The sequence below is a fragment of the Lygodium microphyllum genome, chromosome 21, assembly GCF_053477565.2.
Source record: "Lygodium microphyllum isolate KBCC chromosome 21, Lygodium_microphyllum_v1.1.10, whole genome shotgun sequence".
NCBI classification, from domain to species: domain Eukaryota; kingdom Viridiplantae; phylum Streptophyta; class Polypodiopsida; order Schizaeales; family Lygodiaceae; genus Lygodium; species Lygodium microphyllum.
The window spans coordinates 126,218,230-126,233,133 of record NC_141155.1 but is presented as its reverse complement, the minus strand read 5'-3'; the positions used below and the strand labels follow the sequence as shown (position 1 = coordinate 126,233,133).

Below are 14,904 nucleotides of genomic sequence, written 5' to 3'. Positions count from 1 at the left end.
AAGAGGTAAGTGGTCTTGTCCCATGGATCACAGTATTTTTGGGGGTAAGTGGAATGCCATCATGCTTGAATGCAAACCCTCCTTTTATAAAAATTGAAAACTCCTCTACAGAAGCATTGGTGCTCTTGTCAACAATAGACCAAATCCATGGTCACAAAAGAGCCCATGCTTAACTTGTTTATCAACATCCCATGCATGGTCCACATCGTGACAACAAAACCAAAATCATTGTGCAATAGGCTTACCTTGAAATTACCTCTCTAACCAAAATGAATGGCATAGTAACCTAGGTGATCTACTTTCTATCACATTGTAGCACTTCTTTATATTTATAATACTAAAACATTTTCATTTACAATGACGGGCATTCTCTCGGGTTGGCCCACAAACTTCTATGCATTTCCTCATTTGAGACAATATTAGTTGGGAGATCCATTTCAATTGGCACTGCATGCACCTCATGGTCCAAGCCTACTTTTGTAGCTTGGTCATTTCTATTTTGAAAATTTATCTTACGTGGTTGTCCTTTTTGTTTTCTATCCCTTGACTCCATTGCATAGCCAAGTTTATGAGAGCTACAACCATCTAGAGCTCTTCTTTTCCTTTGAACTGTTTCTTTGTTCCCAGAAATGAAAGGCTCTCCGTACATGGGGGTTCCAAGAACTGCTCCTTGAACTGTTCAAGCTATGAACATAGGTGAAGGGGTGTTTCTTGCAACCACCCTATTAATAAGAGTATCTGGCATGTCGGGACCACTTCCAAAGTATCTTCTAGTTGTGAAGGCCAGTTGCCTTGAACATTGAATATATGAGTTGATCAAGTCAGTGACACATGCATCATACAAACCAATTTTCTTCTTTCCATCCTCCCCTGCCAACCAACTTGCATGCATGCTCTCATAAAGATTTGTGTTGGGAATATAAGCCCTCTCTCAAGGACTTAAGGAATCTTGTAACCCAATAAAAAAGTTAGCAATTCCTCTTGCATGTCTATTTTGTTCTCGTACTTGGGTATTCCCACCCCAATGATATTAATACATGTGCATGTAACAAATAGAAACAAATAAAAACATTTACATGTGTAGTACTACCCCAATGGTCTATCCTATTCTCCCACCATTTGATCCATCTCTAGCTGTGGCATCCCTCTTGTCCTCTTCAATGGATTTTGAAAGGCACCACCTCTCACATAAATTCAAGTGATGTTTTCGAAGGTTTGAAGGCACGTATTTTGTTGTGTGCTTTTGTAAGCTTTGTTCCCAGTGAAACAAACATGATCATTCTCTTCCTTCCAACACAGTCTCAGGTCCCCCATTGAAAACAGTGTGGGTAGCCATCCAATTTGCACCTGCTTCATCCACCATAAAACCTGCAAAGTCTATAGGAGGATGTCCAAACTCGAGCATCATATTAATAAGGCATCTCCAAAAGAGAATTTGTGTTTCTGTATCCTCTTCCTTTGTATCACAAATAGAAATCACCATGATCCTCTTCAAGCTACAATAAAAAATACAATGATTAGCAAACTAAAATATGTCAACAAAAATTGATAACAAGTAAGGTTCCGGAACGAACCATGGATCGTACACATAGAATAAGACATTGTTGCCCAATCATCTATTCTGTGTGTAAAGTCAAAGTGAACCCAAGACTTGCAAAGGTTTCCATTTCCTGAGCATCGCATTTGATTTACCAATTCCACTCCAGAGACGGGTCCTTTAGTAGACATCTTGAAAATGTAACTTTTTTCACCCACCCCTCCTTACCCTAGAAATCTACTGCCATGAAAAAAAGGAAACATGCATCTTTTTTTCAACTCCAAACTATTATCAAATCCATCTCCTACAACACACATTTCTTTTTTTTTCTAGCATATCACGATACTATTGAACCTGCAACCTTAACAAAAGGAAGTTTGTTAAACCAATAATAATGCTACAAATCATAGTTTGCAGACTTGAATTACCAAAACTAACCTCTGATTTTGAACCAATGGCATCAACTCCTCTAAAAAATTTTGTAAGCTCTTGTTCTCCCTCCACCTTTGAACCATTAGTTGTCAAAAATTCAATGATAATTTGTTTTGCTACAATCATTTGAATCTTCATAGCATCATACTGTCGATTCACTTGCAAAATCGAGTAAATTAGAGATCTAATTTTTTTATTGCAGCCATTGAAGTCCCTGGTTGCACATTATGTGTGTGAGTGTCTACATGAAGCATCAATCTCTCCATGCTTGTGTCCTTTGGAAAAATTTAATAAACTTTGCAATTACAAGTTGCATAACAAGCGATAACTTTACTACAATAGTGACAAGTGAATAATTGTTTTTCTTCACTTGCAAGTAGCCCCTTACTCAATGTGATGTTGAGATAACCATGAAAATACTTATTATGTTGAATGTTGCCCTCATAGTAAGGACAATTGACTCGATGACATTGCAAATCTCTAAGGCAATGGTTGGCTATGAAGTAGTATCAGGGGAGATATTAGTTGGATGGTGGAGTATTGTCCAGACATGACCATCATATTGTTGCTGCATCCCATCCATGTTTGAATATGTGCCATATGTAGACAAAAGAGCGAAAGCAACAAAACCATTGTACTCTCTTGGAATATCACTAACAAAAAAATGGCCTTTACTCATATGTAATAAAGCCTTCAACTTCTTTCCTCTAGGGCTGTTAGCAATCCAAGGTAAAATCTCTTTCTTTATTGGTGGAAATGAATGAGAACTATCAAGTCTATCATCCAACTCTAAGTCAATAGCTAAAGTTACGGGTGCACAAAAAACATTTGTTATAAGTGGAGAAAAAGTTTGAGATGACATCTCTGTGAAGGAATCGGATGAAATGTCTACCACATGTCCTAAAAGTGAATAAGCTTGTTTACTATTTTCTACAGTGTATAGACCTTTACCTTGGCCCATTGTGAAAGTGGTATCACAATGCACTATTTTATACTGACATGAAAGAGAAGAATCAAGCAAAGATTGCTCTACACAATTGATATCCAGTTGGCCATGAACTGCGATCTCTTCACTGTAAGTGTCAAGTTGGAAAATAGCATGCAAACCTACCTGCTTTCGATCAAGGGATAGAAGTGATTGAAGAAAATAAGAGCTCACAAGAATCTTTCCATCCCTCAGGGGCACAATACATTTCAGTGATTGGGAGCCGATTGACCATCGAAGAGTAATTCTACCATCGTCTCTCACAAAAGCCGATTTGAAACTCAACAAATAATGGAGCTAGGAAGGCAGAATATTATATCTAATAGCATGCCTATTGTTTATCAATCTCTTTGAACATAGAAATAATAGTCCGTTACCCCCACTAAATATGGATTAAATGAGCTCTTACTCCATGGGCAAGTTCTTAGTGACGGTTGAAGTTGTGAATCAGTCCATTAATGAACCAAATCATTTAAAAAATTCTACATATTGAAAAGTCACAAGAGTTAGTTAAATATTTTTTTAAAAAATCATGTCTTCTTAAAAATAAATTTAGCAAGTATTTATAAATTGTTTTCGAGGTCATGATGTAGCACAGATTTTTATTAGCACGTTTTATTTTGTCACATATCAAGCATTGTCATCACTTACATATTTTAGTAAATAAATTTTTACTGTTCAAGAGAAACATTCTCTCATGATGGATATTTAATATGCATCTACCTCTTGCCATTGGAAGTTGTGTGCAACAATTTAAACATATCTTCTTTTTTGTCTTATGTATTAATATTTCCTCCTCCTCCTCCTCCTCCTCCTCCTTTTTCTTTTTTCTTCTTCTTCCTTTTCTCTATTGTTTCCCTCTTCTTCTCTCCCATTGCAAGTTGAAAGGCACAAAGAAGAAGCAAGAAGGAGAGCAGCCCCTACCACAACTTCAAACAAGACCAACATTCTCCATCAAACTTACCAAGTAAGCTCCACACTCCATCCCCATGGCTGAAAATCTATATTTCAAGTTTCATTTTTCCTCCATGACTGAAAAAAATGGAAGAGGAGGTGGACAATGAGAGGACAAAAATGGGAGGGGAGGAGACCTTTGGGACACCTAGGGGGCTGTCTGTGTCAACATAGATAACTATCAAGAGTTGGTGCAACCCCCTTTGGAGGGACGAGGAGGAGAGGGAGAAGGTAGGGAGGGGGAACCCTTAGTACCCTCCGGCTATCTATTCATGGGCTACTGGTGCGGTTCAAGGAGTTGTTGGTTTGAGGCCGTGGTGGCCATAGGAGGTAGAGGGGGAAAACAAGTCAGTGCTCTCATATGGAAGTAAAGGTAGAAGGAGGTGCAGTTGTCTTGGGACCCCTATATTGGGGGCCTCGTGAAGATATAAGACCACGGCACAGTTGCGGGCAGCGTTCTCTATTTGCCATGTTGCCTAGGCAGTATTTTTGAGGCCATATGCTCCTGAAGCCATCTATAGATCTGAGCAATAGCTTTAGAGGGTTTAAGAATGGCCATCTATCACCATCACATATCTAGGCGGCAACCCCTCCTCCTTAAACCACTCCCCTCTTAGCCCCTCCTCCCTAAATCACTGCTCCTCCCTAAAACGCCCCCTCAAACCTCTCATATAGCTAAGTTACATATAATTTTTGGCTTCGAGGGCGCTACCCCCAGAACCTCACCAAGGGAGGTCTCAATGGCTATCGCCACCTGACCCCCCTTGGAACCCCTCCTCAACGACACTAGTTGGCCCCCCCCTCCATATAGAGTGGGTGTAAACCGCACAAGTCCAAGGCATAAAAAATTAAACCATTTTTAAATCATACGCAAATCATTCTAAAGAAATAAATGTGACATAATTTGGCTTTTATGGATTGAGAATTGTCAGACACTCAACATTTTTTGTGTCAACCTAGATAGGAACAAGGGGTTGGGAGTATGCCTTCTTTGGGGGTGCACAAGTGAAAATGTTATAAGGAGGTTCAAATCATTAACAAAATTTAATACATTTATGAAAACCAAATAACAAATTATATTAAATTGTGTTGTCTGCATCAAAAGGTCATATTTTGGTGGAGATTAATTAATAAAACATGTGATTTAATTAAGTTGTCTTCATTTTAAAAATGATTTATGGTTTGTTTTAGTGCTTTTGAGCATGGCTAGAGGTCGACATGGTGGTGGTATGAGAGGTCAAAGCAAAAGGGGCCGTCCAGGTAAGTCATTCAATCACTCTCTTAAATTTTCATATTCTATTCTTAATGGTTAAGAAACTCTTGTAATGTTTCATATAAATGGTATATTCTATTTCCAAATTCTTTTTGTAGATACAACATAGGGGAGGTCTTTAAATTTGCAAATTGTACATGAGAAAAATGATGAGGTGAATGAGGATGTTGCTAATGAATAAAAGAAAGAGGTGAGTGAGTATGATAGACACATTGGAGAGAATGTCAAGTTTGGGCTTGTGTCAGATGTGTTGACCTCATTTTTTGTAACGAGGTCAACTTGTCCTTCTCCTATCCCTTTGTGTGGACTTGTGCCCTATGAGGCTATAAGGCTTGCATTTAGTTCTGCTACATGGTTGATTTCATCTTTTGATAATGCTTCATATATAGAAACAATGGGAAAATTTTTGGTTTCTTTGAGAAGGCCCACTAATGAGCTAATGGATGTATCGCCCCAAAATTTGGAAGAGTGGGGCCCTCTTTAGAGAGAAGTTAACCAAAGGTTTGAAGACGAATTGACTGATAGTGGGCTGATTTAAGAGGGAACAAGTTTTTGGTATGGAACTGTAATCATAGGTTGAAGGCATGGATGAAGAGAATAAAGGAAGGTAACAATGCATTGTCTTGCTTTCTCTTGTTTATTATGATGATACTCCATTCTTTGACTAATTATTTATTTTATTATTTGATGTATGTAGTTTATAGAGAAGATATTGAACTATTGTTAGCATTGGATACATCAAATGCGTAAGTATACTTATCACTATTAACTTTTTCAAATGGATTAATAGATTATCCATTGTGTGAATGCCAATAGTTTTTATTTATGTGTGAATCTCAAAATATAAAGATAATTTATATGTGAATTTCAAGAGATTTTATTTATACCAATAGATTTCATTTACGTGTGAATGCCAATAGGTTTCATTTATTAGTTGTGTGAATGTCAATATGTTTTCTTTATGTGTGAATGTTATAATTTAAAGATAATTTTCAATGTTGTAGTGTAACAAGAGCACATGTCAAACCCAACCTAGGCCATGAAATTTTCATGTTCCAAAAGTTTGGCATTGCTGATGAACAAAGCATTTTGGAAGGGATGAGCCCTTCTCAAAGACGGTGGGTCGAAATAGAGTATGAAATCGAAGGCAAAAGTAATCGTGGCAATGATCCATGGTAGAAGAACCCATGTTTGCTAATATCACTTTTGGTGTGGAAGGTAAAAATTTTCTTATAGTATTTTAGTTTTTAGCATAACAAATTGTGGTATCTTGAATTTAACCATAACTAAGAATAGTGTATTGGTTTTTTATTTAGGATGACTATAACTCTACCATACTCAAAGAGGAGGCCCACCTCAAGGAGCTTGCATTGCCAGAGGCAAATTATGAGGCAAAAAGAAAACAATTCATAAACAAAGAGCAAGATAAATTGAGGGACAAAGGATACTAGTACCTTGGAATAGTTAATCTTGTGCATGGAGAGGATTTCTTTTCTATTTTGTTTGCATTGAATTGGGATGAAAAGAACATGGTGGCTATTACCAAGGACAAATTGTATGCCATTTGTAGTGCTAATATTGCTACGGAGAGGTATGTTTTCCTCATGGACTAATGTTCTCTTATTTTTTGGAATTGCACTTAATTTGGTTCAACAATATTGAAGTTATGTTTTGTTCAATAACCAATATATTAGGAAAAGAGAGATTTTACTTCTCATGACTGTCACAAAGGCAAAGGACTCCACTATTACACACTTTGTGGATGTAAGGAGATTTCGCAGCTACATGAAGCAAGAGTGTATTGGTTTCATATGATTGGAGAATGCTCCTTATTGATCAGAAGCTTACAAGTTGATGGCATTGAGATTCCATGAGGCTTTGATGTTTTTTTAAAGGCCAAAGATGTTTACATATTTTAAAAGCATTTGCAAATATTTTTGGTGAGATGAAGAATGTTGAAGACTCTAAGAAGGTTCTAGAGCTCACACAATCAAGCAAGAGGGTGGTATATAGGTATTTCTAGTGTAAAGAAATCATATTTTCTAAATAGCATATGTACAAATGTATTCTAACTTAAGAGTGATTTTGTTGTTTTTTCTTATGCTTTTGGAAAAGATGGTTGCATACTCTATAGGAAAGTGGGGTGCTAGAAAGCCTCCCTCCTCTATTGGAGGAGTGGATGGACTTGGGACGTGAAATTTGTATATTCTCAAAAGCACTACTTGAGAGGGGTCTGTTGGAATGGGAAATGCGTGTTTGTCCATGGTGGATAGACTATCCATTGGATGACATTCCACAGCAAGAGATTGAATTAAGAGAGAGTAAGTACTTTGAGAGTCAAAACATAGTAAATATGTGGTAACTCTTGCTCTTAGCTATTTGTTTTAGTAATACTTGCCTTATGTGTAGGGTTCCTAAAACAAAATAGAGTAATTTCTATGCATAAAGAAGAGGATGAAGGAAATGGTACTTTCTAAAAATGTATGTGTTTAACATGAAAGTTATTATAACTTTTTAGACTTATGTGTTTTCTTAACTTCGTTGTTTTTGCAGATTAGAAATGTCCAATACAATAGACATGGTCCCTCATGTTGTGTGGATAAAAGTGACTTATGGTAGTAGCATGGCAAAGGGTGTATTGGATGGAATGCAAAGTTTTAGTTTGACCCAAGTAGCCTTGTTTCTAATTTGCATGAATATAATATTATATTTTGTTGAGTTCACACTACTTGGGTACCATTAGTGATGCAACTGTTGATACTACAGTGAAGAAAAAGTCCATTAAAAAACGAAAGGATATCCCCATGATAGATGATGTGTTAGAGTATGTCAAGGGTAAGCCAATTTGCATGAATGATAGAGTTTAGGGTTTTCATTTGACGAGTCAATTTATTAAAGTATTATTTTGTTGGCTTTACATTGCCTAGGTAATATAAGTGAATCAAATGAGGTTGGTATAGTGAAGTGAAGGTCTAAACATAAAGAGAAAGTTGTTTCATTGGATGAAGAAATAGAAGGTGAATAAAGTTTTTTTTTTGGGATTATTGGAGTCATGTTAAAATTATATTTTTTCTATTTTTTGAAGATAATATAAAATTTAAACATTAGATACTAAATGATTTGCTTTCTTTCCTATTTTTCTTTACAACTTTAGGCAAAAAAGATGGTTTTGACATGCATAGCATTTGGAAAGAAAATGCAAAAAGTAAGGGTCACTTTGAGGGATATTTGTGACATACTACAGCTTCTCATGCTATGTCATTCATGACTGAGTCCATCAAAGCCTATACAAGAGTATTGTAGACATCCCGTTATATGCAAGACAAGTATGTAGATTTCTAGCTTTACATTTATGCTTAACATTTAGCCAACATCAACATTTGTAAGTAAACTTTATTTTGATGATAGGATTTCAATACCAAACTATCGTAGATGCTCTATTGGTAGACGTGACATTGATCAACGATTTTGCATTGGATGGGTATATTTTTCACTATCCTCTATGTACACATCTATTGTAATGGTTGCTTATGCTTTGTTAGTATGTTTTCAATTTTAGCATTCAACACTTCATGGAGGGAAATACCATCAACTCTTACCAGCATGATGATGTCCCATCATATGAGGTTGCTAAGTTGTTGTTTGTGGATTTTCCTACACCTTTGCTTGTTGTTAGCCTTGAGGAAGAAGGTATATGTGCTTGCATTAGTTTAGTTTATAAACTCATGTGATATTGCATGGTTTTATACATCTTTACATTTGAAAGGGATTCTCGAATGTAATACATTTTCTAGTGCACTTGTCAAAGGTGTCATGGACCTAGCCCATAGATTCTTGGTAGATGGGGGGATCTTGGTGACTTTGGAACTTGCAAAACACTTTGGAAAAGTGCTTAGAGGAGCTCATGCCATTGGATTGAAGCTCCATCACACATGGACTCTTGTGTGTGAGGGTGGATATAGACACCCTGATACTCGAGCGGAGGTAACTTGTGTGTTGAAGACAAACCTATAACTTTTCAAAATAAAAGTTTAAGTAGCCAACAAGATGATTGTGTATTGCTAGGTCATGGACCTTACTATTGGCTTGTTTTATTGGGGGATGCGTGTCCCTTCATGTGATAGAGAGGCTGGCAAGAGGGTTAGCCCATACAGGTTTCCTGCCTCTCGTAGCTTCCTCTTCGAGACAGACCTCCAGGGCACATCATTTGAGCACACTCATGTGAATGGTGTAGAGATTCAAGGGGGTGCAAAAAGATGACTATCTTTTTATAGGTGTGTTATACACTCTTAGATTGGCTTATACTTTGCATTGAGATATGTCATACTTTTGTTATGGATGTTACTAGATTGTTTCTTTTGTAGGTGGCTCCTTGCTACGTTCACAAAGGATCTTGACTATGTGATGGATATATTTTTCAGGTTGTAGTGGCCTTGGTAGAGCATGCACAGAGATGCATCATTTTTGCATGTGCCTTGAGGGTGATTTTAGCCTCTACAACCAGTGCTTGGTTGATGTGGCATGCAGACCACCATATGTTCACCCTAGTGATGAGATGATTTCACATGATTTGTAGTTGCATTATTTTTAATATGATGCCTTGTATTGGTAGTGCATGCCATGGGCTTGATAATGCTTGGGAACGATGTATGACTCTATGGAATTTAGATCTCACTTAAATTGGGATTACTTCATAAACCTATAAAATTATGCTAAAATTTCATGCTTTAGAAGTAGTTGCATACCTATTTTTTGTTGGAGATCAAAGCATTCAAGAGTTTGTGATTAGTTTGCAATTCAACATCCTAACATAATTGATCTAATTAGTTTGTAATTGCAAAATAATTAAAATCAATCCAATAACATAATCAAACAAAAAGCTCCATAAAATAATCAAAAAATCCAAGTGATTACCAAAAAGCTTCAAAAAGCACCTAAAGAGCTCCAAATGAAGAGCTTGCTAAATAATAGCACTCGTTATAGAAGGGGTTAACTTTAATTGGACTTTAGAAAAGCCCAATCATTATGTGTGTGTGGCAGGACCCTAAAAGCTGTGTTGGTGGCCACCATTTTGTCACATTTTACCAAACCTACATTACCTGGGGATGGACATGGCAAGCATTGAAAGGGCTCCAATTGGCGATCAGCTTATAAGAATAATGCCCTAGGTGTGCTGGGAGTGGCGAGAGGCAAAGAGAGTGTGGGAGCTTTCACTCAATCGCCAAGACCCACAGACCGCTTATTGCTTCAAGCGTTCCAAGCCGAGCACTAATGGCTACCTCTCACATAACCGACGCGCCATCCATATCTATGGGTGTAGTGAGCTCACCTCCGTGCCGTTCGAGTTACCTCCTCTCCCGCACACTCCGATAGTTCCACGATCCAAGTGCAAGCTTCCAGCAAGCTCCATCCTCAAGCTCCACGCTCCAAGCTCCATTGCCACGAGCAAGAGAAGAGAAGAGAAGAGAAGAGAAGAAGAGAGGAGAAGATGGAGAGCTTCTCCTCCTCGGTCCCTCACCCTCACACACTCACTCCCTCATACTCTCACACTCCCTCTCTCAAGCACAAGCTCAAGCAAGCAAGAACAAGAAGAAGAAGAAGAAGAAGAGAGCTACTTTTGGCCACAGACAAGAATGAGCTTCTCATTCACTTTTCAACTTTATATACAAAACCCTAAATCCCTTTTGGGCGGTCATCCCCTTTTTCCCCTTTTTACATGGTCGGCCATAGCCTGGGCCCTTTTTCCCATTGTCCTTCTATCTTCCTAGCTTCCTTTCCACCGCCCATCTACATTTACAAATTGCACGGGTGAGAGCTCGGTGCTCTTTTACAAGATTTCAGGGTGCGCCTTTTTATTTTAAAACGCGCCTTTCCCCTTTTGCCTTTGCCTTGGACTTTTAAGGTTGCCCTTGCGCTTTTGGCCTTTTCTCCTTTTCTTTCTTCAGTCGGGCTACCTTTTTCCGCCTTTGTCATGCGTCTTTTCCACTTCTTTTTGCTTTCTTCGTGTTGGGGTTAACAGAGAGGTGTCGACAAGCCTCGTATCAGTATGCTTAAGGGAGGATCCATCAAGGGTGCTGCTCATGCATGGCATGAATGTAAAAAGCCATAGAAAACCAAATTAACACTTGCCACATCAATATTTAACTTTTAGCTAGCAAAAGACTTACTATAATTTCGATATAATTGCATCTCCTTGCTTGCACCTTCCCTTAAGCATTACCCTAACGGAAAATGATAACAAGTATACTGTAGTTAGAAAGAGCAAATGATATTGACAAGAAGTAATGTCGACATAGTATTACTTGCATTACAAAGGTTGAGGACCATGCATTTGAGTAGCTCCACGGTGCCTCACGTTAGCTATAATCAACTACATGGCTTGGCAATGTCTTTGACACTCATATTATAGATGTAACAATGTATAGATGCATCTATAAATCGAAGAAAACTTGACTAGAACTCCTACTAATGCTTGCTTAATAACATCCACCAACATTAGTCTCCCATCAATTCTAGGTAATAAAACCTTGCAAATAGCTAGACATTATAACTCAAAGTGTCATTGTGACTTTTAACTTGAGTGTAAATAGTGCACAATATAAAGCTTCTCTCAATATGGAAGCTAAAAGGATTTTTGAATACATGATTGAGCATGAAAAGACCATGTAAACGTTAAATGGAAAATTGGTTAATATCAAGAGAGGGTTTAAAATTATTTTTTGACAATTACAAGAAAGTTATTTGTGGTTGGGCAAAGCTTGGTAGCATGGAGTGTGTTTCCATGGGGTCCCACCTAGTGCCCTCAAGAGGGACAACCTACATTCAAGTTCGACCTCAAGCCATCATCGTCAATAATTGAAGATGATGTTACAATAATAGATGACTCAAACCAAGGGTGCCCTTTAACTCTAACATTACAATATTACTCATTTTGTTTTTGGTCAATTATCAAGAGGAGATCAATCAACTAGTATTAGTAATTATAAGGTCAATGATAGATGAGTTATCAATAACTCAATATGGCTTGCAAGATTGGTACTCATAGGAGGTTGCATGGAGGCTTGCATGGTTAATGATCATGGTGGTTTGATGATGATGTGCCAATACTTAGGTTGAGGCTTGTTGGGCTTCAAGAAAGTCTTTCCACTTCTCACATTTGACATTAGTAAGGGATGCAGGCTCCTTGCCATGATAGAGTTGCCATACCTGGTGTTGCAAGAATTTCACATACTCTAAGGTTTGCCCTAGCATGGACACCGTGTCTAGCCTCTCTCCATTGGGCACTAGCCCCTGTAGTATTCGAATCCGATCACTAAACCGCTCTCGTCGTGTTCGTGCTGCGATACTTTGTGGATCCATGGCTGTCCCATGCCTACGTCGTGCCTTCATTGGGGGTGGTCGCACATTGCTACCACCACCATGGTTATGACTCATGGCTAAGCGCAAGTGGGCTTGCAAGCCTCCTTGAGACTTGTAAAGCATTGCACTGAAAGCATGAGTTAGATCTTCCTCTTGCTTTTGTTGTTGATGTAAATCTTGTTGTTGTTGATGTTGGTTTTGTTGATGTTGCAATGCATTGACGCCACCATGTTGTGAAATGCATGTGTTTGAGCTCAAATTATTGCTATCACATGTGAAAGGCTCAATAATTGGCAATTGAAGCATTGAGAAAGGTCTCTTCTTCCCATTCACATCAATGCCATGGCCTTTGATGAGGTAGTCATCCATATTGTTTGGCATTGTTGACGAGTACATGCTTTGGTTAAGGAGTGCAAGTGACATCCCATCATTAATGTAGCTTGTGTTTGAGGAAGAGGTTGGAATTTTAATGGTGGGCCCATTTAAGGATCCATACTGGCCGATGTGAGCCAATATATTTTGCTCCACACGGGTCTTTAATTTTCCCTCAAACTGAGGCCCAAATGATGGGACACCACATGTTTCACTCTCTGCCCTTATCCACTGGATGTTGCTGCAATCATGCATTGATGCATCAAATCCTATTGAGGGGTCCACCATTAAGTTATTATCAAGTAGTTCTTTGCTCGATGGCATCAAGTAGTCCATGTCATCCATAATGAAATCTGAGCCATCACTAGTATCTGCACTAACCGGCCCCCCACCACACCTAGGGGGTGATGATCCATGCATAGTATGTGGCATGTTTCTAAGAAGTGAAACCAATGTATTAGTACCTCCTAGCACATGACTTCCATCACAATTGATAGTAGGATTGGCCCACAATCCTGCCAACGAATCTGCAAAATTATCATCATCCTCATCATCATGGACTACTTGACTGTTGATGCTTGAGCTTGCCGCTACAAGGTCATGAAATTGAGGAAGTGTTTCCCCTGGGGCAACTTGATAGCTGAAGTTGTCTTGCTCTCCACTAATGCTGACCAGCTCTTCCTTGGTAGGGCTCTTCCTATTATCTTCCTTGTCACATTTGGCAGCATCTACTTCCTTTATTTGTTGGGGTTGAGTGTGTAGATGCTTCTCACGACATTTGGTAGCAATTTCCTTCATGTCATGGTGATGTGCATAAGCACGAGGGGGAGGGCCGAGGTGGTGAGGTAGCATGGTAATGCTAGATTTGCAGGTGTTGCCAGTGCTAACAGCCTTAGAAGATGAAATGCGACTCATGGTGGGGGTGATACTAGGGCTGAAGGGATCAATGTCATGGAAGGCGGATGGGTAAGTGACTAGAGCTGGCATGGAGTAGAGATCATCATCATCCGCAAGAGATGGGGAGGGGTTGATTCCCTCCGGCTCTAGCTCCTGAATGGCTGAAGCAACATCATTGCTACCATAATTCAGATGAGAATCAGCATGCCCAGTAGCATTATTGGGGGTTTTATCATTAGCATTTGACTCTGTATTAGCATCTAAGCTACCACCAGTAGCCATGGGGAGGGACTCGCCGCCCTGATTGACATCCTCCTTGTCGTTAATGGACCACGAGAAGGATCTCTCGAGGGACTTGAAGCTGCCAGCAGATCTGGTATTATGGGAAGAAGAATTACAAGATGACGGTGATGATGTTGTTGATGACCACGGAATGAGAGCAGAAGAGCAGGAATTAGATGAGACGGCCGAGTGATTGATCTGCAAGTCCGGCCCTTGAATGTCAATAGTTCGAGACGAGGATCTCTCCAGAGACTTGAAGCTGCCACCAGATCTGGTTTTAATGGAGTCTCCTGTATGAAGATAAAGCTTTTTTGGATTGGAAGAAGAGTTAGAAGATGATGGTGTGGATGATGATGATGGGATCAAACCAGAAGAGGAGAAGGAGGAATTAGAAGGGGCAGCTGAGTGATTGATCTGCAAGTCTGGTTGGCTATGAGTCACTTGAGAGTGCAGGCAGGCAGCTTTCAAGCTAACCACATACCCATGCTTTGCATGAGTGTTCATGGAACCTCCCAAGGGGATAGTCCACTGAGTTGAAGAAGTGATAACCATGGTGTTGCAGGAAGCTGAGAGATTATAGATATATTCAAATGGCAAAGATGTAACAGAATGAGAAGCTTCTTGGGGATTGCACAGAGAGAGAGAGAGAGAGGGGGGGGGGGGGGGGTGGGGGGGAACAAGGCCCTAGGTAGATGAGTTTTGATCAGGAAATGAGCAACCTGCTACGAAAGGAGCCAATCTGAGAAACATCTCCTTGTATGGTATTCATACAAAGAAGAAAAATATGCACGAGAGAGAGAGAGAGAGAGAGAG

General features: G+C 39.1%; 1 protein-coding gene across 1 annotated transcript; it reads right to left on the bottom strand.

Annotated features, from left to right (window-relative positions):
* Positions 1 to 11,886: 11,886 nt before the first annotated feature.
* LOC148018525 (uncharacterized) lies at positions 11,887 to 14,652 on the bottom strand. The gene has a single exon (XM_087661887.1). It carries the CDS (start codon positions 14,641 to 14,643, stop codon positions 12,289 to 12,291), a length of 2,355 nt encoding a protein of 784 aa, XP_087518013.1. The 5' UTR covers positions 14,644 to 14,652; the 3' UTR covers positions 11,887 to 12,288.
* Positions 14,653 to 14,904: the final 252 nt, after the last annotated feature.